Source organism: Kogia breviceps, chromosome 4 (assembly GCF_026419965.1).
Source record: "Kogia breviceps isolate mKogBre1 chromosome 4, mKogBre1 haplotype 1, whole genome shotgun sequence".
In the NCBI taxonomy this organism is placed as follows: Eukaryota; Metazoa; Chordata; class Mammalia; order Artiodactyla; family Physeteridae; genus Kogia; species Kogia breviceps.
The window spans coordinates 35268469-35293544 of NC_081313.1; the positions used below are offsets into that span (position 1 = coordinate 35268469).

General features: G+C 44.0%; 1 protein-coding gene across 1 annotated transcript; it reads left to right on the forward strand.

Moving 5' to 3' along the window:
• The first annotated feature begins 12237 nt into the window (after positions 1-12237).
• Positions 12238-12795, forward strand: LOC131755661 (annexin-2 receptor). The gene has a single exon (XM_059062335.1). It carries the CDS (start codon positions 12238-12240, stop codon positions 12793-12795), a length of 558 nt encoding a protein of 185 aa, XP_058918318.1.
• Positions 12796-25076: the final 12281 nt, after the last annotated feature.

A 25076-nucleotide genomic window follows, 5' to 3' on the forward strand; every position in this document is an offset into this window, starting at 1 on the left:
ATATGTCTACTGCCCTACTCTCAATAGCAGTGGTTATAACCAACTTAAAATATCTATGGTAAGCAAACTATGTATATCCCAGTTTTTTCCACTTCTTTGATTTTGGAGAATTTGAGCATAGTTTTTAAATTTCTTCATAGGTGCTTTTGCAGCATTAATGGTATTATCTATCACCCTTGAGAATTATGTTGCAACTACATTTTCTTCCTTTGGACTAAACTTTAAAGTGACTTCGTAGCCAGCCTCTAAGGTGACCAACAATGATACCTGCCTCCTGGTATTCACAGCCTTGTGCAGTCCCCTCCCACATTGTTCCAGGGTTGGTCTGTGTGATCCATAGAATAGGGTAGAAATTATAATGTCTCTCCTGAGACCGGGTTACAAAAGATGCTACTGGTTCCATTTTGATCACTACCATGCTGTCTCCTCCCTCTTAGATCATCCCCTCTGGAGGCAGCCAGCTGCCACATCATAAATAGCTCTGTGGGGAGGCCCTTGTGTTAAGCAATTGAGACCTCTTGTCAAGAAGGAGCTTGGAAGGTGATCCTCCAGCCCGAGGCAAAGCTTCAGACTGCACCTTCATGAGGAACTCTGAGCGAGACCACCCAGCTAAGCTATTCCAGATTCCTGGTTCTCAGAAACCGTGAGATAATAAATATTTTTGGTAAGCTGCTAAATTTTGGAGTCGTTTGTTACAGAGCAAGAGATAACTAATTGAATTCGTGGATTTTAAATGTAATTATGTGTCTCCATATATAATTTATATTGAGTGTATGAATGCATTTTAATATATTTAATGGTATGCTGACACATGTCTCTTTCTGTTTAATTTTTCACTAATGATTATAATTTTAAGATTAATCAATGTAGCTATATATATATATAACTTGTTTATTTCATCTAACTGCTGCAGGATATTTTATAGAATGAATACACAGCATTTTACATACACATCATGGATGCCTCCAACTCCCCTTTATCACAAACGTACTGAGATAAACACCATTATGTGTGTACTTTAGGGACCTGTATGAGATGTTTTCTGGGATATAGATGCTGGAGGGGGTTTAGAGGGACAAAGAACAAAAGCCTACATAACCTCCACAGATACTGCCATATTGCTTTTCAGAATTAATAGTAACACCAAGCCTCTTGAGAGGTCAGTTCTCAGCAAATCTTCACCAGCTCTGAATAATCTACATTTCTAATTTTTGTCCTTTTGATGCTTTCATAGTTTTAATTAATATCTACCTTACATATAATGATTTTCAGACTCCATTTAAGTTTTAGACATTCTATGTTGATCAAATACGTATTGCCTGTTGCTACCTTCTTTCACATTTTTCCTCTGGGTTGCCTGCTTTATCATTTTGATTTGTAGAGCTGACATTGCTTGTACATATAGATATTCACTACTTCTGAATTTTAGACTTTGATATTACGGTCTCCCAGTCTGTAATCTAATGAATAGAAATTTTTCTTGTTTCCATGTACTCTCCTTCCTTACAACCATTTTTGGTAGTGTACTATGTCAATATTTTCAGGACATATAACAGTCACATATTAGAGTACCCAGATATCTCTTCATTCCTGCCCTGCTATTATTGTCATATACTTTGCACCTTGTTGGTTGTTGATACTGAGCATCTGCAGACGAACGCCATTGCTGGATCTCAACTGTAGTGACTTCTTCTGGATGTACCCACACCACAAACTAGCTGTGCCTCCCCTCTACCTTGGATTTCAGTTTTGACTATGTTCAAACAATTCTGAGTTGGTCTCATCCTCCATCCACCAAGGCAGAGCTCTTCTATTCTGAGTATCTTTGTCTGAATCTTCACCTCAGCTGCGAGTGTCCTAAATTGCCCTCATAAAACTTTCAGATAGCTAGAGCTTTCAGTCATCTGCCATCTTTACTGTCTGTTCTGTTGTTTGATTTTTCTGTTTTGTTACTTATCATTTATTATTTCTACTATGGTCTTTTCCCCCTTGAAGTTAACAATAAAAATCTGGCTTTCAAAAACAGAAATATAGATCAATGGAACAATATAGAAATCTGAGAAATAAACCCATGCACCTACGGTCAATCAATCTATGACAAAGGAGGCAAAAATATACAATGGAGAAAAGACAGTCTCTTCAATAAATTGTGCTGGGGAAACTGGACAGCGACATGTGAAAGAATGAAATTAGAACATTCTCTAACACCATACACAAAAATAAACTCAAAATGGACTAAAGACCTAAATGTAAGACCAGATACTATAAAACTCTTAAAGGAAAACATAGGCAGAACACTCTTTACATAAATCGCAGCAATATCTTTTTGGATCCACCTCCTAGAGTAATGAAAATAAAAACAAAAATAAACAAATGGGACCTAATTAAACTTAAAAGCTTTTGCACAGTAAAGGGAACCATAAATAAAAGGAAAAGACAACCCACAGAATGGGAGAATATATTTGCAAATGAAGCGGCCAACAAGGGATTAATCTCCAAAACATACAAACAGCTCATGCAGTTCAATATCAAAAACAAAACAAACAAGCAACCCAGTGAAAAAATGGACAGATCTAAATAGACATTTCTCCAAAGAAGACATACAGATGACCAAAAAACACATGAAAAGATGCTCAATATCGCTAATTATTAGAGAAATGCAAATCAAAACTGCATTGAGGTATCACCTCACATTGGTCAGAATGGCCATCATCAAAAAGTCTACAAACAATAAATGCTGGAGAGGGTGTGGAGAAAAGGGAAACTTCCTACACTGTTGGTGGGAATGTAAATTGGTACAGCCACTATGGAGAACAGTATGGAGGTTCCTTAAGAAACTAAAAATAGAATTACCATATGACCCAGCAATCTCACACCTGGGCATAGGTACAGAGAAAACCATACTTTGAAAATATCCATGCACCCCTGTGTTCATTGCAACACTGTTTACACTAGCTAAGACATTGAAGCAACTTAAATATCCATCAACAGACGAATGGATAAAGAAGATGTATATATATACATATATATATATACACAATGGAATACTACTCAACCATAAAAACAAATGAAATAATGCTATTTGTAACAACATGGATGGACCTAGAGATTATCATACTAAGTGAAGTCAGAGAAAGACAAATATCATATGATATCACTGATACGTGAAATCTAAAAAAAATGATACCAATGAACTTCTTTACAAAACAGAAACAGACTCACAGACTTCAAAAACAAACTTATGGGGCATCCCTAGTGGTGGCACAGTGGTTAGGAGTCCATCTGCCAATGCAGGGGACATGGGTTCGGGCCCTGGTCCGGGAGGTTCCCACATGCCACGGATCAACTGAGCCCATGCGCCACAACTATTGAGCCCACGTGCTGCAACTGCTGAAGCCCGTGCACCTAGAGCCAATGCTCTGCAACAAGAGAAGCCACCGCAATGAGAAGCCTGTGCACTGCAAGGAAGAGTAGCCCCTGCTCACCACAACTAGAGGAAGTCCGTGTGAAGCAACGAAGGCCCAACACAGCCAAAAATAAATAAATAAAATAAATTTAAAAAATTTTTTTTAAATTTTAAAATATAAAAACCAAACTTATGGTTACCAAAGGGGAAAGCCTGGAGGGGAGGGATAAATTAGGAGTTTGGGATTACCACATGCACACTACTATACATAAAATTGTATATATTCAACAAGGACCTACTGTATAGGACAGGGAACAAAGAAAATCTGGCTTTGAAGGTAGGCATCACATTTAGAATGTTTCTTTCTGGTCATCAAATCAGCTATGGCAATGCTCATGGACTTGGCTGTATTCTTTCTTTCTTTCTTTCTTTCTTTCTTTCTTTATTTATTTATTTATTTATTTATTTATTTATTTTTGGCTGCGTTGGGTCTTCGTTGCTGAGCGCGGGCTTCCTCCAGTTGTGGTGAGCCGGGGCTACTCCTCCACGTGGTGCTTGGGCTTCTCATTGCGGTGGCTTCTCTTATTGCAGAGCATGGGCTCTAGGTGTGCAAGCTTCAGTAGTTGTGGCGTGCAAGATCAGTAGTTGTGGCTCACGGGCTCTAGAGTGCAGGCTCAGTAGTTGGGTCACAGGGCTTAGTTGCTCCACAGCATGTAGGATCTTCCAGGACCAGAACTCAATCCCTTGTCCCCTACATCGGCAGGCAGATTCTTAACCACTTCGCCACCCGGGAAGTCCCTCTGCTGCATTCTTTTTTTGTTGTTTTTTTTCGTTGCGGAGCACAGGCTCCGGACGCGCAGGCTCAGTGGCCATGGCTCACGGGCCCAGCCGCTCTGCGGCATGTGGGATCCTCCCGGACCGGGGCACGAACCCGTGTCTCCTGCATTGGCAGACAGACTTGCAACCACTGCGCCACCAGGGAAGCCCTGCATTCTTGAATGGTCTCTTGACTGCCATTTTGCTCTCTCATTAAGATGTAAGGACTGAAAACTGTTGCCAGATTTTCATCTTTTTGTGTGTGGCTCCAATCACAGCACCGGGTACAGGGAAGAACATCAAAATGTGCTTCTTAAGTCTTAGGAATGACTATAATTTATCACAGTAAAATAAATTCCTCATCAAGGAAATCTACAATGTATCCACTTATACTTCTCTCAACAGGTTGAAAAGGATGCATTACAGTGCAATACACCATAGATATGATATGCCTAGGAAAAAATCCATTTAGAAGGAAAAAACTCCCCTCAAAAGGCAATGTTTAACATTTATTCTCATTAAGATTGGAATTGTATCCATGATGATATCGTTAATATGATAATGATAATAATTGGGTAAATAAATTTCTGCCAGGTAATCCTATTTACTTTTATTACTGAATACATTCATGAAAGCTGCCTTGTAATGCCTTCCATTTCAGAGGTGACAAAAGGAGGCCCAGAGAGAGGAGATAATCTGCTGAGGGTCACTCATCCAGAGAGGGGTGGAACTGCCCCTCCACCAAGCAGTCCATTTCTGGGGCTTTTTGCCATGACACTGGTCTGAACACAGTCTTAATTCCTTTGAATTGAGCAATTTACCAGGAGAAGACAACATTAGGAGAGTGAAAGTTCAAGTTTAGAATTGGGTCACCACCCTTGCCCTTCTTTAACTTAGAAAATCCGCCTTTGGCATTCTGCCCCCTTCTCCGCCACACCCCTCCCTCTCCCCAAAGTATTCTGCTTGGAGATCTATCTGGGTTTCAGCTTCTGTTCCAAGAAAGCAATTTGGAGCTTTCTACACCCCAGTGTCCGCCCAAACATTTTCCCCCTCCAGTGTGCTAATACTTTTCCTTTTCAACCATAATCTCTATCTTGAAGAGATCTGACCATGAATAATTTTATCCAGATGATTGGTTTTTGTATTAATATTATGAGGTCTTCTGATGCAAGTATCTTGTAGGATTAATGTCACCACCCAAACTCCCCCTATCTGGCCAGGAGGCCAGAAGAGCATAAAAACTCGCGGGCTGGGGGCTTCCGAATCCCAGACACTCGGTATCTCCCGGTGTGAGACCCACGCGATGGCTCAGCCCTTGCCCGGCTGTGGGCGCCGGGGCCCCAGACGCCGCCAGCCCCGAGCTCAGCCGACTCTGCACCCTGGACGCTCCCTTTCTACCCCGCCCCGTGCGAGCTCTCCTGGGAAGGCCCAGACTTCGACTGGGAAATGCTTTCCAGTCCCAGCGGCGGGCTTCTGCGCTGGGACCGTTCGCGAAACGGACACTTTGCTGGAGGCCGAAGCCCTCGAGACGGGACGCAGAGCCACCTGCCCCGGATCAGACGCCCGCGACCTACCCGGACCCAGAGGCGCCCCAGGAGAGGCGGCCGCCGCCCCCGCAGTCTCCCTCGGCGGGTGGCACCGCTTCCCGGACGGACGAGCTGAGCCCGAGAACGCTGATGGCGGGGACCCTACGGAGCGTCGCCCGGCTCCTGCCCCCGGGACCCGCCGCACGTCCCAAGGCTGGTGGCAGCGGATCCGACGCGCAGTGGCCCGGAAGACCCAGGGCTGCCAGGAGCCCCGAGATTTGCGCTGAGTCCCTCATCTCCGCGGACAAATTATGTTACAGCATCGCCTCTGCCTTTGCTCTACAAGGATGGAAGCCCTTTGTCTTCAGAGTCCCTTCCTTTAATTTTCCTTTCCCTAGTCAGTAAAGATGACGAAAAACGATGTCACCGTCTGTTATTCCTCCCGTGAATCCCTGGTTTGTCTATTTGGGAAGACGAGGCTCACGGGCAGCGGTGGCCGCTGCCGGTTCCCGGGCGGGATCCTGGGTCACCGGCTTTGCTGGGCGCCGGCGGATGCTGGGGTCGCCTGTGCATACGGAGCCGGGGATGGTGGAGAATGGCCTCTCGTGTAACTCCCGGATACACGCTGGGGCTCCAAGAACAGCAGAGGGGCCGCCCGCAGCCCCGAGCACTCCACTCGCCCGGGAAGCGTCCCTCCTCCGTGGCCCTGGCCCTTTTTGGCCCCGAGTCCATCTCAGGGCCCTCCAGGCATCTGCAGCCGGCTCTGGCGCCGCCTCCACCGCATTCCCCCCACCGCCTCCCCGAACTTGCCCAGAAGTTCAGGCTTCCTCAGGCGCTAACCAAATCCCAGCAAGTGTCCCTTACCCCTCCGACCCTCCGCAACCCCCTTGCCCGGTGCCTGCCAGCGACTGGCCGAGCTGACCTGCTGTGAGATTGCTGGCGTGGAAGCCAAGGGGATAACGACCCTGGACTAGCGGCCGGGGAGACCAGCCACCCTGCCCTGATAGGATGGACTAAGCGCTCTCGGATTTGGGAGGGGCGTGATCGCTGCAGCCCCCACTCCAACCCAGTGACTTTGCTTAGGTGTGCCTCCCAAGCAGAGAGTGAATGCAAACCACCAGGAATGGGCCTCTCTCCACAGGGACCTTCCTCTCCTCCCATCCCTCTCCTTTAACTCAATCAGCAAAACCACTCGGAATTTCCAAACCCCTCCCAGCAAGATGCAGTTTTCTCCTTAATCTCGCGAGGCTCCCAGGCAATTTGCAAGGCAAATGAGTGTCTATCCCCACTTATCTGGACGTGAGTTTCCCATCGCCTGTACTTGACAGACCCTATAAAAGGCACACTCAGCACGGGGCTGAATCATTCGCCCCTTTGCTTAGACCCGCTACGCGTCTGGCCTGGGAGGAGGCCGAAGCCATGGAGCCTCACGCATACTGCACCTGGGAAGAGCTGTCCTGGAGGAGGGCGCATCCAGAGCCCCACATGCCACCGGGCCTCAACCGAGAACAGGCCTGGGCCTGGGCTCTGGATAACTTCCCTGCGCTGAGCCGCCCCTCCTGCCAAAGCCCCCAGTTCTGCGAGGACGCGCACTACTGCGCGTGTGGGCTGCCGCGGCGCGCTTGTCTCGGACACGCAGACGGTCCCCAGGCGGAGAGCGGCCACAAACGCCGGCGAGACCCCCAAGTCCAGGAGCCGACGGCTACCCCGGGGTGGAGCGACAGTCCCGTCAAGAAGAGGCCGAAGCCACACACCGCAGGGCACAATCGCGCCTGAACAGCCAGGAGATGCCCGCAGCAGCGGAGGCCGACAGACACGCGGCCAGATGGCCTCCAGGAGCCCCGGACGATCTCCATCCCCAACCCCGAAGCTGCGGAAACCCTGTGGAGGCTTGAAACCCTGTGCAAGTCGACAAGGAAAGGAGTCGCAGCCTTCTGTCCGGCCCACGGCACCCCTTCAACCCATGCGCTGGCCTGGAGCCTGAGTCACCCCAGTGGAGGCCTCCTTCTGCCTGGCTGGACGTCTCCCCTGGACCCCGCCTTGCTCTGGGATGAGCCTGGAGGACTCTGGGGGGCAGACCAGTCCTTATTGGTCCCTCCTTTCCTGGATTACTGACAGCTCTCTCAATTAGAAATCTCTCTTCAGGGAATCCTTACTATCTTAAGGAGCTTTCCTGAAGTTGTACTCAGAGTCATTATGCTTCTTATGTTGATTCCAATTATGAGCAATGATTAAAATGTGCCTCTTTATTCTCTGCCTGTGGAATTGATTTGGGTGTGTGGAGTCAGGACTGGAGGCGGTATAGGGGGTTCTGTGGCTGAAAGGGGAGCTGGGACCCGGTCCTGGGCTCCTTAAGATCGAAGAAATGTAAAGTGAAACAATGACATAACGCTGACTACCTTAGTGACCTATATTAAACTTTTTCATTTTATCCAATGTTGGTAAAGTAATAACTCCACAACACAGCTTTTGGGAATGAATCTGAAAGGATCTTTGGAAAGGCAATACTGTATGCAGATACACATCAAGCATTTCAATATGTATACTCTTTGGCCCAGAATTCCACTTCTTACAAGCAAGGGATTATACTTTAAAAAACAAATGTGCTTTTCAGTAAAGGATTGGAAAAAATAAATTATATCTGCAGGAAACCCTCTCCCATTTTAACAACTGCTCCCCACTTCGCCATCCATATGTCTGCAGGAGTAGGCAAGTTAAGGCTTTCTGCTAACTGGGTATTGGTTGATGGTCTAGGTCTTGGCATCTTACCTAAGCCAAGTCAGAAGTCCCTACCATGAAATGTGCAACTGGGACTTAGAATTTGATCTGAACATGTACCCCAGGTGCCAATTTCCCTCCCAATTTCTTGTTATCTTTCTCAAGTCTACGTGTAAAGGGATTTTCTCATGTCTCTTCCTGGATCATTCACACAGCCATTACATCACAGTCCTCACGGTGTCCAGTCCACTATTCCCAGCTCCTGCATAAGAAAACTGCATCACTGCTTCTCTCCCCCTGGATGCCAGGACACGGTCACCCTAATAGCACACTGCTTGCTGTCTGTGCACTGGTACCAAAAAAGGGTTGCTCTGTTTCAGGATGCATTTCCTCTACTGCCCATTCTTTAATCCCACCAAGTATCATCACACAAGGTTGAACAGCTGTATCGATTTTTACAGAAGGATGGAGGTAACTGAAGGAAATTACACATCAAGAGAGAGAAAATTAAACTAAATATTGATTTTCTTTTTAAAGTTATCATTACTGAAAGTACCCTATGACTGACTATAGAAAATGAACCTCTTTAGAATTCATCTACTTACAGGGCACAATTACGGTTCAAAATGGAATCAGAATATTTACTGACCTCGCACACTAAAAAGTGCCAACCAGGTTTCCAAGACTCTCCAGATCATACTGCTCCATTAAATCACGTGGGCCCACAGCTATCACCTACTTGTGTTACTAGGGCTGAAAGACATAACTGGTTCCTCCTTCAGGAGCCTACATTTTGTTTCACTTCTTTCTCAAAAGCATAAAGATTATCAATATACAGGCAGTCAATAGGCAAGGCATCCTCACCCTCAAACTGAAATCCTAACCCGCAAGAAAAGGAACCCACTTTTTGAACCATATACTTAGGATCCCTGGGAATATTTGCCTCACACTAAGACTGTCCCTGACTCTCTCACCAGAAGGCAATCCCTGCCTACAAATGTCCTTGTTAACTCTTCTCACAGATCTATCTATATTCTTTCATGATACCCTTTTCCCTAACAATAGACCAAAACTTATTTTTGGTATAGGTGGGAAAAGAAATGGACTTATTTTATTCTAATGTCCATCTATACATTATTTCACATCCACTTCAATGATTATTTGTGAAATCTATAAAATACTCTTTCTGCCTTCCCTTCTTGAAATCACCTCATTCCTGTCTTGAGAAAATAGCTACCTGGTAGATATCTTGCTATTTCATGTGCCCAGTATTGAAGGGTTAGTTTGCTTCACGCTGGCTTACAGGGTCAGTGGAACTTTCCCATTCTTGATGCTCAGAAAAGTCATCTATGAATGAAACTTTAAAAAACAGGTAGGGGCTTCCCTGGTGGCGCAGTGGTTGAGAATCCGCCTGCCGATGCAGGAGACACGGGTTCGTGCCCTGGTCCGGGAAGATCCCACATGCCGCGGAGCAACTAAGCCCGTGAGCCATGGCCGCTGGGCCTGCGCGTCCGAAGCCTGTGCTCCGCAATGGGAGAGGCCACAACAGTGAGAGGCCCGCATACCGGAAAAAAAAAAAAAAAAAAAAAAAAAAAAAAAAAAAAAAAAAAACAGGTAGGACATAGTACTTGACATACCATTTTCTGCAAAAATTGAAAGGGAAAAAATAAAAGAGAATGGGAATTCTTACAGATTAAAAGAGATATTAAGACATCCCAACTACATGTAATAATGGGTAGACACTGTCTGAAATCAGGTGATCCCCACTTCATTGGTGACTGATATTGACCATCCACAGTCTGACCACATTGCTGGTTCTCACTGTAGTGGCTTCTTGCTCTGCATCTATGACACAGGTTAGCTGTCCCTAACCTCTCTGGGGGAAATTACACGGGGGTTCAAACAACTCTCTGGGAAGGTTCTACACCACCAGAGCTAAATAGCTCCATGTCTTCAAAGGAATAGTGTTGTTGTCCCTCCCTTAAACCTGGCCAGCAGAGCTTTCTGTCTTTATTAGATTCTCCCAAGTCAGATGCAAAAATTCCATGTTGCTCCAACAAACCCCTTCAATTTACCACTGCCTAACTAGAGCTTCCAACCCTCTACTTCTTCTGTTGTCCATACTTTCATCCACTTTCTTTACTTCTCATTTTTTTCACTTTGATTGTCTTCCTTCTTTTCTCTGTTTCCTTTTTCCTCATATTTATCCTACCATTGTCTTTTTTCCTCACCTCATGCAAAAAGACTGTCTTTGGTGGGGTTCATCTCAAACATTAGCATTTTTCTTTGGGGCAGAGAATTAGCTACCATAGGGAACAAGATTTGGCTGTGTCTTCATGGTCTTTTGACTGTGACTGCTCTCCCCTTAAAATACAGCTCTGCCAAAGCAGGAGCCAGTTCTACAGCTCTGTATGTGCAGAAACCATCGCAGCACCTTGCTCGTGGCAGGTTGTCAAAACATGCTTGTTAAAAACTATTTGAGGGCTTCCCTGGTGGCGCAGTGGTTGAGAATCCGCCTGCCGATGCAGGGGACACGGGTTCGTGCCCCGGTCCGGGAATATCCCACATGCCGCGGAATGGCTGGGCCCATGAGCCATGGCTGCTGAGCCTGTGCGTCTGGAGCCTGTGCTCCGCAACAGGAGAGGCCACAACAATGAGAGGCCTGCATACCACCAAAAAAAAAAAAAAAAAAACTATTTGAATTAAACTAACATTGTTACATTGAAGATAAATGACTGATAGAGGAAATCTGTGCTTGTATGCACTGACAAGTTTGCCAACAGAAAGTCTGAAACATCTGAGGAAGGATGTAAAGGGATGAAATTTCACTATAGATCTGACACAAGGAAAAAGCAATCTACTCAGATTAAGCACACACAAAAGGACATTTTGAGTTTGCTATTCATTGATGTTATGTTTAATATCCATGATCATATCACTAAGAATGACAAGGAAAATAATAATAATTGTAAATGAATAACATGTTTTCTGTCAGAGATATCTAATTACTTGACTTTGTTATTTAATTTAATCATAAAAACTACTTTGTAAAATGTTAAAGTTTAGCTATCATCCAGGTAAAAATATGAGGACAAGAGAGGTTAGGTAACTAGCTGAGTCATATAGAAATAATAGAACTTGTACCCAAACAGTCTGCATCTAGGTCCCTAGACCTGACCCCTCCCCTCCTACATGTTGGCTGAAATTCTGAAACTATTTTAACTTATAAATTGACAAATAGAAGACCAGGAAGGGAGTCTGACTTCTGTCACTGACCAGCAGCGTGATTTCATGCAAAGATGACCAACTTTTCATTCTGATCATCTGGGTAGAATCTGATGGTACTTTGCAAGCAGAAGGGCCCTGAGAATCAATGAACTTACAGTTACCTAAATGTGTCAGCCACACAAGATACTTTTCATAAAGGAGTAACCTTCCAGAATAGCTTGTCTTGACAGAGCCCTGTACCTATTGTTCCTTTAAAAACAAACAACACAAAAACTTTGATTCTCTCAATCTACAAAATCAACTTGAGTAACTTTATCGAAGTTATTGATAAATAACTGGATTTATCACTTGACTGATAAATGGATGATTGGATTTTCCCTTAATCTCCTCAGGGCCCGCCTTCTGAAGCAATCTGAAACCTGACAAAACAGCACCACCCATCCTAATATCCTCCGATTGGACAGCTAAAAAGTTGGACGGGAAAGTATAAATTCGCAAGGAAGGGATCCCTGAAAACTTCTCCTCCTCTCAGGGGCTGAAGCGATGGAGCCGAACTTTCCGCGCTGCGTGCGCCAGGCCTGGGATTCCGCAGAGGAGTCCCAGGAACCAGAGATGCTGCAAAGCTTGAGCTTAGCGGACCCTGAGGAATGGCAGCTCCCTTTCTATCCTACGCTGGGCCAACTCTCTGGGGACGACGAGGACTTCAATGGGGCACAACTTGCTACCGCCTGCGGGCGTCTGCACCCACACTGCCCGAAACACGGACCCCGAGCGCAGAGCGCCTGCAGGCTGGGCGCTGGACCGCCCGCCCCGGACACGACGCCGTGGACCCGCCAGGAGCCACAATCGCCCTCAGGAGGTGGGGCTGCTGCCCACCCGCAAAGCTTCCTTGGGCGGGTCTTGGGGCATCGGGGACCCAACATCTGGAACCCGAGACCTCTGACCGCGGGGACTCTTCCGGAGCATCGCCCTCTTCCTGGCCTGGAGAGACACCACCGGATGTCCCAAGGCTGGTGGCCGTGGACCTACACACCGTGGCCAGGAAGACCCTGGGCCGCCTCTCCCGCCGCCTTTGGACCCACGAGCTCTCATCTCCGCTGAGACCCTTCATTGGATGACCCCTTGCGACAGATGTTATTCCAATAACACCTCTCCGTTTAGCAATCATGGAAGAATTCGTCTTCGTAGACATTTGTGAAGCTTTCTTTCGCTTACTTAATAAATTATACCAAATTGCAACGCCTTTCTCTCTCTTACTTTGGCTTTGGGGGGGAGGACCCGACGCAGGGGCGCGGTGGCCGGTGCCCGTTCTCACCAGGGACCCTCGGTCCCCTGATTTGCTGGGCGGGGGCAGGCCGGTGGGGTCTCTTGGGCACACTGGGCGGCCAGGGGTCCAGCACAGGCGTGGCCAAACTGGCTCACACGTGCTGGGCTCCCAGACATCCGGCAAAGAGCGGCCAGCAGCCCGGAGAACTCCACTTCGCCCGATGAACGCTCCTGCGCCCTCGCCGTGGCCCTTCCAGTCCATCTGTGGGGCCGTCCAGTCACCTTCACGTGGCCCCACGGACCCCAGCGCCTGTCGCCGCTCCAAACGCATCTAGAAGCATTGGCCTCGGGGAGCGCAGAGCTTCCGTCTCCCTCGGGCACTCTCCTGGGCGTGTCCCTTCTTCCTGACTCGCCCCAAAGCCCACTTCCAGCCCCCACCTCAGAGCTCACCTGCAGCCGGAGCGCTGGGGCCCCGGACAAGAGAAAACAAGGGATTGTCTTTGGCGGTGGGGCCTTTCTGCGGCCAGATTCTGGAGCGGTCAGGCTCGCGTCACTTCCTAACTCCAACCGGGCGACTTCCCAAGGCGCCTGACTTCTCATTACCATTCGGAGTTGCACTAGAGTGTCCACCCGATCCGGGGTTTGAAATGGGGCCTGACAGAACAATGGCAGGCAAAGTGTACGTGCTTAATAAATGTGAATACAATGATACTGAGAATTTCTCAACTGCTGCGATTTCTCTGGCGGCAAAATCCTTCACTGGGATTAATCTCACAGGAGTCTGAAGGTGGGGACCCCCTGCCTCGGGAGCGGTTTCCTGGAATCCCTTCACCCCATCGCTCTGGTTTCTGGCATCCCACCCAACCTCACCCTTTCTCTCCTTTCCCTGCCAGGATTCCATGGGCCACCTGTGCAGCCTGGATGCTGTGGCTCAACCAGTATGTAACCCTGGCCGGTCCCCAGGGAATGCAAAAAATATTCTTTTCACCCATCTATTAGACCACAGGGTGATATTTTACTTTTTTAGACTCAAACGGAATGTTTTCAGTGAAGCCTGAACATGGGAAACATACAGCTCATAACAAGAGGATGTGATGACATGGGTGTGTGTTGTAGACCCTGCCATGTCTTTATTAATGTACTTTAATTTCCTACTTTGTCCTTTAATTCTTTTTTTTTTTTTTTTTGCCCTTTAATTCTTTTTTTTTTTTTTTTTTTTTTTTGCGGTATGCGGGCCTCTCACTGTTGTGGCCTCTCCCGTTGCGGAGCACAGGCTCCGGACGCGCAGGCCTGGCGGCCATGGCTCACGGGCTTAGTTGCTCCACGGCATGTGGGATCTTCCCGGACCAGGGCACGAACCCGTGTCTCCTGCATCGGCAGGCGGATTCTCAACCACTGCGCCACCAGGGAAGCCCTGCCCTTTAATTCTTAAAGAGTGTATGTGAGAAATGAAATCAGTGAGGACTGGAAATAAAGAAAGAAATTATTTTAAAATTTCATCCTCACTTTTTCAGTAGTCATTTCAAATCTTCAACTCTTAGGCAAATAAATGAAATAGGCCTTGAATTCATGGAAAGACACAGTTCTCTATAAATTCACTTGTCAGGAGTCACTAGCAGGATTTGGAGTACAGTTCTACAGTTCCTTTAGCAATTCTAAAATCCAAAATTTTATGCAGCGTACACTTTTGTGTGTAAATTTCTGTGCAAAACTCATTTGACAGCAAACTATGGCATAGATTGATGTGAGGCCATAGTGTACTCTATCCAAAGTAGCACGAGTATTCATAGGAATGACTGATTACTGGGACTGTCCTAGACTATGCGGCCAGGTACACTCTACCAGGCAAGCTCTTATCATCACTTTATAACTTCTTGCATTTTAAATTATAGCATACATCTAGACCCTAGTATTTTATTAAATATATTAGAATATCTTTAATAAATAAATAGTGTATTTGCAATATGTAAAATTACAAATTTAGGTTGTTTTTGGTTATGAAAATGACAAGCAATGCTGAATGCTACAGAAGTGCCCTTTGCTGGTGGAAAGCTGGATTTATTGCAGTATATGATCATCTATTTCATTGTTAGAGAAAATTCTTTTCTGGCATAGATGGCTGCTGCCTTTACCTGTAAATATTTCCAGTAATGGGGTTTATGTGTTCCTTTTTTTTCATTTTATTTTTCTTTTCTTTTTTTCCTTTTCCTTCTCTTTTATTTTTAACTGTCTTGAACCTGAATGGTCACAGCCACCCCTGCCTGGGCTCCTGTCCTTCCACAACAGCCAAAGCAGGAACCCATGGGATAAAGAAGGATGTTGGAATTTTTGTGGAATTTATTAAGCAAGCAAAAGGAATTTTCAGAAATGTCTATGAGGGCAAAATATCTTGCATGATTGCTAATTCATGTAATTCAATATTGGGAATGTGAAACACCAAGGTATCTACCAGGTAGCTATTTTGTCAAGTCCAGAAATGGAATGATTTCAAGAGGGGAAAGTAGGCAGAGAAAACAAAAGCAAAAATAAACTAGTGGGACTACATCAAACTAAAAACTTCTGCGCTGCCATAGAAACTGTCGTCAAAATGAGAAGGCAGCTGGGACTGCCCTGGTGGTCCAGTGGTTAAGAATCTGCCTTCCAATGCAGGGGACTTGAGTTTGATCCCTGGTTGGGGAACTAAGATCCCACACGCTGCAGCGCAACTAAGCCCCCTGCCCTGCAACTACTGAGCCCACGCACTCTGGAGCCCACCTGCCACAAATAGAGAGAAGGCCGCACACCACAATAAAGAGGCCATGTGCCACAACTAAGACCCGATGCAGCCAAATAAATAAATAACTTTTTTAAAACATGAGAAGGCAACCTACTGAATGAGAGAAGATATTTGCAAATCACATATCCATCAAGGGGTTAATATTCAAAATATATAAAGAACGCATACAACTTGACAACAACAAAACCCCCAAACAAACTGATTTTTCAAATATGCAGAGGACCCAATAGACACATGAAAGATGATCAACATCACTAATTATTAGGGAAATGCAAAGCAAAACCACAATGAGATATCACTTCATACATATTAGAATGGCTATTCTCAAAAAGACAAGAAATAACAGGTGTTGGTGAAAATGTGAAGAAAATTGTACCCTCATACACGGTTGGTGGGAATGTAAATTGGTGCAGCCACTTTGGAAAACAGTATGGAGATTCCTCAAGAAGTTAAGAATAGAACTACCACACAATTCAGCTATTCCACTTCTGGGTATTCATCTGAAGAACACAAGAACACTAACTTGAAAAGATAGATGCACCTCAATGTTCTCAGCAGTGTTATTTACAACAGTTGAGATATGGAAATGAACTCACAGACACAGAGAACAGATTGGTGGTTACCAGAGGGGAAGGGAGCTGGGGGTGGTTGAAATGGATGAAGAGGGTCAAGCGCATGGTGATGTATAGTAACTAAACTTTGGGAGATGATCACTTTGTAATGAACATAGATGCTGAATGATAATGTTATACACCAGAAACTTATAAACCAATTTTACCTCCACAAAAAAAGAAGGAAAGGCAGAAAGGATATTTTATAGATTTCACAAATGACCATTGAAATTGATGTGAAATAAATGTAGATGGATTTTTGAATAAAATAAGCTCCATTTCTTTATCCATTCTTCCCACCTAGAGAGACATATCCAAATGTATGTAGCTAATGAGTGCCCACACAATCTACTCAATTTATTTTTTTCAGTAAAGAAAGATAAAAATGATGTACATTTCCTGTAAGATATGGAGAAAATAATGTGACTTCAAAACAGTCCCCATCTAGTGACAAATCCTGAAAAATAAGCCTCCACACTGCACTTCAGTATCTAAACTAGACAACTGATGAGGAAAAAAATAAATTTCTCTCTATGGCAGGACAAACTAAGTCAGAATTGAAACCCACATAACATGTCCCCATTTGGGATGGGGTTTGCCCAGCTTGCAATGTGCCTCTGCATAATACATTAAGCAGACCTCCTCAAGGCAGGAGGATGCAATCAACCTTTGAGAAAAATGGTCCCTTTTTCTGACACCAGCATTGTAGTTTTTAAGATTACTATTTCTTTCTCCTCCTGCACAGGGGGTCACATTGACCTAACAACTAACTGAATACGTGCACACCTGACCAAAACATCCCTGATGAACTTTATGTATAATGTTAACCTCTCAATATGAGACATAATTATTTGTCTCAAAAATGTATAAAACTGCACATCTAGTTCCTGACACGTGGAACAGTCCTCAGAACTTTTGACATTCTGTCTCCTGGGTTATAATCCTCAGTTTGACTCAAATAAAATGCTCTTTTTTCTTCTTAGCTTGATTATTAACTGAATTTTCATCAACAGAACCAAGAGGTAAATAAATTTACATTAGAAACCAGAATGGGAACACTCTTGAGACCAGAAATGTAAAGCACCTCCATAAGTGGACTCTAGATGTCTAGATGATGCATGCTGAGAGCAGGAACAGGTAACTGGCAAGTGATAATTGGGTAACATCAGCAGTGATCCCCACAAGCTGACTGCAGCATTGCTTTGCCAAGTAGTAGAGATACGTCTGCGTATCTCTTTCTGACTTACTTCACTCGGTATGACAGCCTCTAGGTCCATCCACATCACTGCAAATAACTCAGTTTCATTTCTTTTTTATGGCTGAGTAATATTCCATTGTATATATGTGCCACATCTGCTTTATCCATTCATCTGTCGATGGACACTTAGGTTGCTTCCATGTCCTGGCTATTGTAAACAGAGCTTAAATGGTGCTTTTTCTAATGCTACTAAGAATGCCAACACATTTGCCCCAAGTCTAGTAGGAAGCTCAAAGGCATGACATTACACGATGGCTTTAAATTGAAAATGAGGACTTTTCTTAACCCTAGCAAAGGTTGGTAGCTACGGTGGGGGTGTCCAGACTGCAGGGTTTGATTAAAAGGGATTACCTTGTACCATTTTTGTAGGATGACATTTGTTTTATGATTTCAGAGGCATTTACAAGAAATGCACTAAATTAAGTCTCGCTTATGTTCCTGAAATAGGATAGATTTAGTTTTTCTTAGGGGGCTTAAATACTTTTGCTTGGGGGATTTTCAAGCATGTTCTCTTTTATTTTATCATATTTTATTTTAAAATTTTTTAATTTTAATATTTTATGTGCAACTTTAGGAATTTTAATTTTTACTATTTTATTTCATTTACATTTATTTTTTATTTTATACTGTTATTTTATTTTTTAAATATTTAAAATCCTTACATTTTTTCTTGGTTTATTTGAAGAAAAGAAAAACACTGAATAGAAAATATATATGCACTCCTATGTTCACTGCAGCATTATTCACAACAGCCAAGATATGGAAGCAACCCAAGTGCCTATCAATAGTTGAATGGAAAAAGAAGATTTGGTATAACTATACAATGGAATATTACTCAGAAACAAAAACTGAAATCTTGCCTTTTGGGACAACATGGATGGACCTACAAGATATTGTGCGAAGTGAAATAAGTGAGACAGAGAAAGACAAATATTGTATGATTTCACTTATATGTGGAATCTAAAAAAACAAAGGTAAAAACATAACAAAACAGACCATCTGTATGTCTTCTTTGGAGAAATGTCTATTTAGATCTTCTGCCCATTTTTTGATTGGGTTATTTGGTTTTTTGTTATTGAACTGCATGAGCTATTTGTATATTTTGGAGATTAATCCCCTGTCGGTTGCTTCATTTGCAAATATTTTCTCTCATTCTGTGAGTTGTCTTTTCGTTTTGTTTATGGTTTCCTTTGCTGTGCAAAAGCTTTTAAGTTTAATTAGGTCCCATTAGTTTATTATTGCCTTTATTTTCATTACTCTAGGACAAGGGTGTCCAACCCCTGGGACACGGATAACCGGTCTGTGGCCTATTAGGAACCAGGCTGCACAGCAGGAGGTGAGCAGCAAGCAAAGCTTCATCTGTATTTACAGCCGCTCCCCATCACTGGCATTACTGCCTGAGCTCCACCTCCTGTCAGATCAGCAGAGGCATTAGATTCTCATAGGAGCGGAAACCCTACTGTGAACTGCACATGCAAGGGATCTAGGCTGTGCGCCTCTTATGAGAATCTAATGCCTGATGATCTGAGGTGGAGCTGAGGCAGTGATGCTAGTGCTGGGGAGCAGCTGCAAATACAGATTATCATTAGCAGAAAGACCATAATAAATCAATTGCTTACAGACTCATCAAAACCCTATCAGTTAGTGGCAAGTGACAATTAAGGGGCATCTCATGGCAGGCTTTATAGTGGCAAGTGAGTTGATGTACTTCAACTGTACAGCTGCATCTGGTGGCAGGCTTTAAGTCAGAAACCGACATTTATTTTAGTCCGCGTGTGGCGCGCCTGTTATTTTATTTACCGCTTCCATCCATGCCTCTTTCCCACACTGCACACTTTTCTCAGTCACAGTTTTGGTAAGCCCACAAGCTAACCCTAGCCAAGATGAGTAAAAAACAAACGTTGCTGGAGAGCTTCTTTGAAAGCGGGGAACGACCCAATGATGAGACAACAGAAGACTCTAAGACTGCCAACAAAAAGAAAGTTTTAAGAGGAGGGCTGCTGATGTGTGTTGTGTACACTGATAAGCCTTTATTCTAAAATACTTTCATTTTCTACTTTGGTCTTTGTTTCTTTTGGAAGAAAACCATATTTAAGGATTGTGCACTTGCACAAGCTCAAGGATACCTTGAGAATCTCCTTTATATTGATTCTGTTTTGCTGGAAACCATGACTACTGCAGCTGGTAACCACCGAAGGACCAGAAGAAGAAACCATCTACAGAACTAGCCAAAACCTTAAATCATGTAAGACATAATGATGAAACATGCTGGGTGCATTTGACTTAATTTCTGTGAGAATCAAGGTGCTGGAATCTTCTTAAACATTTAAGGATAAGGACTTAGGTAAATTTCTTTCTGCTTAATCTATTCGTTGTTTGATATATAATTGGGATTCTAGTAAATATTTTAGAGTGTCTTTAATATTTAGTGTGTTAGAGCATACATCATCACAATCATAGGCTCTTTCAATTATGAAGCTGAATAGTAATGCTAGATACTGTAGAAGTGCACTTTGCTCAGTGTAATCCTGGAGTCATTGCAATATTTCATCATCCATTTGACTGTTACAGGAGATTCTTTTCCAGAATAGATCAAGGTTGCCATCACCTACAATTCAACCTCTAGCAGTGAGCCCTTTGTGCTAGACTTTTATATTATTGAGTTTGTGCAAGTGCACAAGTCTGTTAACCAAGAATTCCAAGAACACAGGGGATACATGTATATGTATAGCTGATTCACTTTGTTATAAAGCAGAAACTAACACACCATTGTAAAATAATTATACTCCAATAAATATGTTAAAAAAACTTGTATTGGGGGTTTGTTAGGACTGCAGCAGGGGATGCATAGATTCAAGAAAGCACTTGAATTGTGTTCTGATGAACTACGAAATGGGGGGAGCTTAAAAACAGAGCAAGGTTACATGAATTATTTTTCAATAATTAGGATTGGCCTTGGCAAGAAGTAAGACTGCTTGCCAAGCAGGGTTTGTTTGGTGTTGGAAATCATTACATAGTTGTGAAGGGGAGGAACTTTGAAATTACAAGGTTGGGCTACCAGCTGCTAGCAGGTATTGTTTTGAAAAGGACTGGTGGTGTCCTTGAATTTGATACAGTTCAGAAAGTTCAGGTTCTTAGTGATGCAGAAATGTGCCTGAAACCATATCCACAATGGCCACTTGACTCCATTTTGGAGGCCTGAACCATAGTTACTTCATTTTTATTTTCTAAACGATTATAAATATGTCATCAAGTCCATAAAGATAGTATTCTTCCAAAAGAATTAAATTACATGGTTCTATCCAGAAGAACAAAGGTATCCTCACTTATTCCAATCATCTTCTACAACATAAAGTATTAGGATTTAAATATTTACTCCATGGATGTCACTTATTAATATTGCATTTTTCATTTGAAACTCAAGATCACATAGCTAGCAAGTAGGAAGGGCTTTGAATAAAACCCAGATACATAAGCAAAGACATAGTGGTGGATGAGAATGTAAGAATATTTGAGAGGAGGGTTCATAAAACAGTAATTGCAGAATGTAACTAGTGGATTTTGTCCTAACATTTATATTAGAAGTTGAATGTAGTTTAAAATTTTGTTTGCTTTATTTATAACTAAATTGGCCATTCTTCTTTCACCTACAGTTTTTTGGGAATAGGGTAAAATGAAGTCTATTTAAACATAATCCAAAAAATTAGCTATAAAATACCTGTTGAAAGCATAATGCAATAAAATAGCATGAGCTTCTTTAAAAATAGAGTAAAATGATGTTCAAACTCACCAAAATTTAAAAACAAAATATTAAACAAACACAGAAATTCAAAACATACCTTATTTCACCAATGATCATGACATTGTAGGGCAATATACACTTTCTGTAATGCAATGACAGTACATTTGGTACAGTAATTTAAAGGGAAATATAAAGGTATGAATTAAATTCACAAGGAACATATTCTTGACACATAATATTAACTTTTGGTCACTGTAGTACACACACAAACAAAATTCCCACAAGTTGAGGATGATCAAAGCCAAAACATGGATGCTGGGAAATCTGTAACAATATTAGAAATTTTAAAAATTGAATCCAAAATGGAATATATGCACTTGACAAATGCAATGTTATTATGTAGATGCAAAATATTACGTTAAAAAAGAGCTAGTTACATAATGGTATGTATATCATAATTCTATTTCTGTTTTTCATTTCTATATAACTAGAAAAATTACAGGTCCACAAAGTCACCTCAGAAATTATTTTGGTTGGAATTCAGAATGTGTAAGTCATGAAGTGATAATATGTGCTTGCCCTGCAAGATAGTAACCCTGCCTGTGGGGTCAGGACATTATCCAGTAATCACCCATTCCTATTAATATTCATGTTAACTGGATATAGAGTACACTTTAACCTCTTAGATTAAACTCAAAGGGGTATGTCTGCAGAAAATTTTGGATTTTAGAATTGCTCAAAATAACTGTAGAATTGTACTCCAAATACTACCAGTAATAATGGCAAACAAGTTAATACAGATAAATCACTCCCGTCATGATTCAAGGGATATTTCATTTATTCTCCCCAAATTAAGTATTTTGGAATACTAATTGGAAATGTTGAGGATTAAATGAAAAATTTATTAAATTCAAGAATGTCATTTTTTTCCTGTGCTTTCTGATTTCCTTCCTCATGTATACAAAGGACAGGTAGAAACCCAAAGTATTCAAATAAAGGCCTATCAGTGTCTACAACACACATCAGCAGCCCTCCTGTTAAAGCTGTATGTTCCACAAGCTAGCCCTTACTGGAAAAATTCTTTTTGAGACTGAAAAAGTAAACTATCACCCCGTGGTCCAACAGATTATAAAAATAATATGTTTGCAATTCCCTGTGTACAGGCCAGGGTTTCTGTTAACAGCTGAGTCACAGCACCTACGTCTACAGCGGTGGCACGTGGAATCCTGGCAGGGAAACGGGGGCGGGGGTGCAATTGGGTTGCGGTGCCGGAAACTAGAAAAGCGAGGTGAGAAGATTATAGGGGATAGCTCCCAGGGAAGATAGTACAAATTTTCAGACACCGCCGAGCTCAACCCTCTTGAACTTTGCTGCCCCTGAGAAATCGCAGTAGGAGAACGATAAGGAGAACTGTAGTTAACCTTAACCTAGCGTTTATACCGTGCTGGACATGGTTCTAACTCAGTGCCCCATACCAGCCCCGGACACGGCGTATACTCTAGTTGAATTCCTCTTTTCTTCAGCGAGGTAAGGCTCCTGGCGCCTTGGAAAGTCCCCAAGAAACTGAGAAACTAGCGGTCAGCGGCCGAGTTGGAGGAAGGAACGGTGCAGCCGCCTACCGGACACCCACTGGGTGCAAATTCGCGTTGTGTCAGGAAAACGGCGGCCCGTTTCGCTCCCAGCGAAGAGGCCAACGGAGCGCCAGACGGGCGCGAAACACGGTGCCGCGACGCTGAACCAGCTGGCCACGAACGGAGAGGTGCTAGGACCGAGAAGGAGACGGCACATAGGACCCTGGCCCACGCTAGGGAGAAGAGTTCCCTTTGGCGCCGTGAGGGTGAAGGCCAAAGTGAAAGCGGCCGCTCGGCGCTGCTGGCGAAAGTGCGGCTGAGAAAACACGGACTGGGCGGCAGGAGACGGGCCCCGCGCCGCAGTTGCGGCGCGCGGAACGGGGCGCTGGCGCAGCCGAGGCCCAGCGGCGCTTCTCCGCTCCCGGGAGTAGGCGGCCCAGGGAGCTGCCGCCGAGCGCAGACACACTCAGGACACTCGGTAGAAAGCTACACGTAAATTAAAATACTACAAATGCATAAGAAATCCTAAAATGAAGATACAAGTGAAAACAAAACAACAGAGCAAAACACACCAGAAAAGAATTTTTACAAGCCAACCGTTCAGAGAAAGTAGCCCTACAAGAAACAAACAGCAAAACACCGTTGAGAGGGGCAGTCCTAGGATTAGATGATCGCTGTTACTCTCGCTAAATCGGTGTTTGCCACGCTCCAAAGCGCATTCCCGGGCACACTCCGACAAGCATGCGACTGAAATGGGCAACATAGCTAACGCAGAACTCGCTATTTGAAACCGGCTCAAAGCAAGTGCGTTGCTGCCAGCCACCCGCTGCGAGGGATGGGGAAGGCCGCGCGTCTGCGACCCTGAGAAAGCTCCGGCTGCACTCTAGTGGGAACTATTTCTGAGAAAACGCCGGCCCAGTGCACTTGTCTGGTCCGCGACCGACCAAACACTGACACAGAGCGCCTAAGGGTGCGGGTACCCAGCAAGGCAGGCACAGCGCAGATAGCAGCGTTGTGGCCAAAGTCAAATGCCCGTTTTGGCGCTTTCGAGGGTGCTGCCACCTAGAAACTGCGGACACTGAGAACTGAGCCGTGCTCACACGGGGAAAGATGGGAGTTGCAGGTGATAAGATGATGTGAATGAAGTGGAATGAAATGAAATAAAATAGAACCAGGTTTGAAAACCCCCCTAGCAAACAAAACCGAATAAGCCACGTAAACAAACTAAATCGAGTTTATTTCAAAACATAAAGGAAATTTAACTCAAGCTATTTCTTGTAAATGCCTTTGAAAATCATTTAAAAACAAAAACAAAAACCCCTTGTCTTATTGAAACGGAATAAGATAATCACTTTAACCAATCAATCCCCTGCCCTCTGGAAACCCCCATTGTATTTAATAACCAATCATTGTAAAGGTCAAACAACTTACTCTTGTTTATTTTATAAGCTTCCCGGAGATGTCAAGCCTTCGAGCTTCATACGAGTTTTCAGTTTGAAATTTTCATTTTTGCGAAGTTTGTTTCTTCCTTAATATCCAGTAAAACTCTGAGTTTTCTTTTAACAATTATTGTCGTTAAAAGTAGGATGGGAGCTTCCCTGGTGGCGCAGTGGTTGGGAGTCCGCCTGCCGATGCAGGGGGCGCGGGTTCGTGCCCCGGTCCGGGAGGATCCCACGTGCCGCGGAGCGGCTGGGCCAGTGGGCCGTGGCCGCTGAGCCTGCGCGTCCGGAGCCTGTGCTCCGCAGCGGGAGAGGCCACAGCCACAGCAGTGAGAGGCCCGCGTACAGCAAAAAAAAAAAAAAAAAAAAAAAAAAAAAAGTAGGATGGAAAGACGACCCCTTAAGAATCCGGAGGCTGGTGAGTAACTGGTGGTGGAACCCCTTGTACTCACTGATTTGTGACTGATCTGGGAACCGAGCTCTACTCCCTTTGTGTTGAGCTCTCCAATTATGTTGAGGGACCTTTGTGGAAGCTTCTTGGTAAGTCACCCTGCTCTGTTCAAAAGGGGGAAAACTCGTGATTCCATGTTTTTTGAACCACTGTTGAAAAACGGGCAGAGTTAAGTTGCCTTAGGGAATATAAAGGCAAAGATGGGTTCTACTTGGTCCAAAACGGCAAATACAATCTTGTGCCTTTTGGGAAAATGGGTGAACTATCG

Bases quoted from the DNA above. Each gene is read 5' to 3' on its own strand.
- LOC131755661 (XM_059062335.1), top strand. From the start codon at position 12,238: ATGGAGCCGAACTTTCCGCGCTGCGTGCGCCAGGCCTGGGATTCCGCA.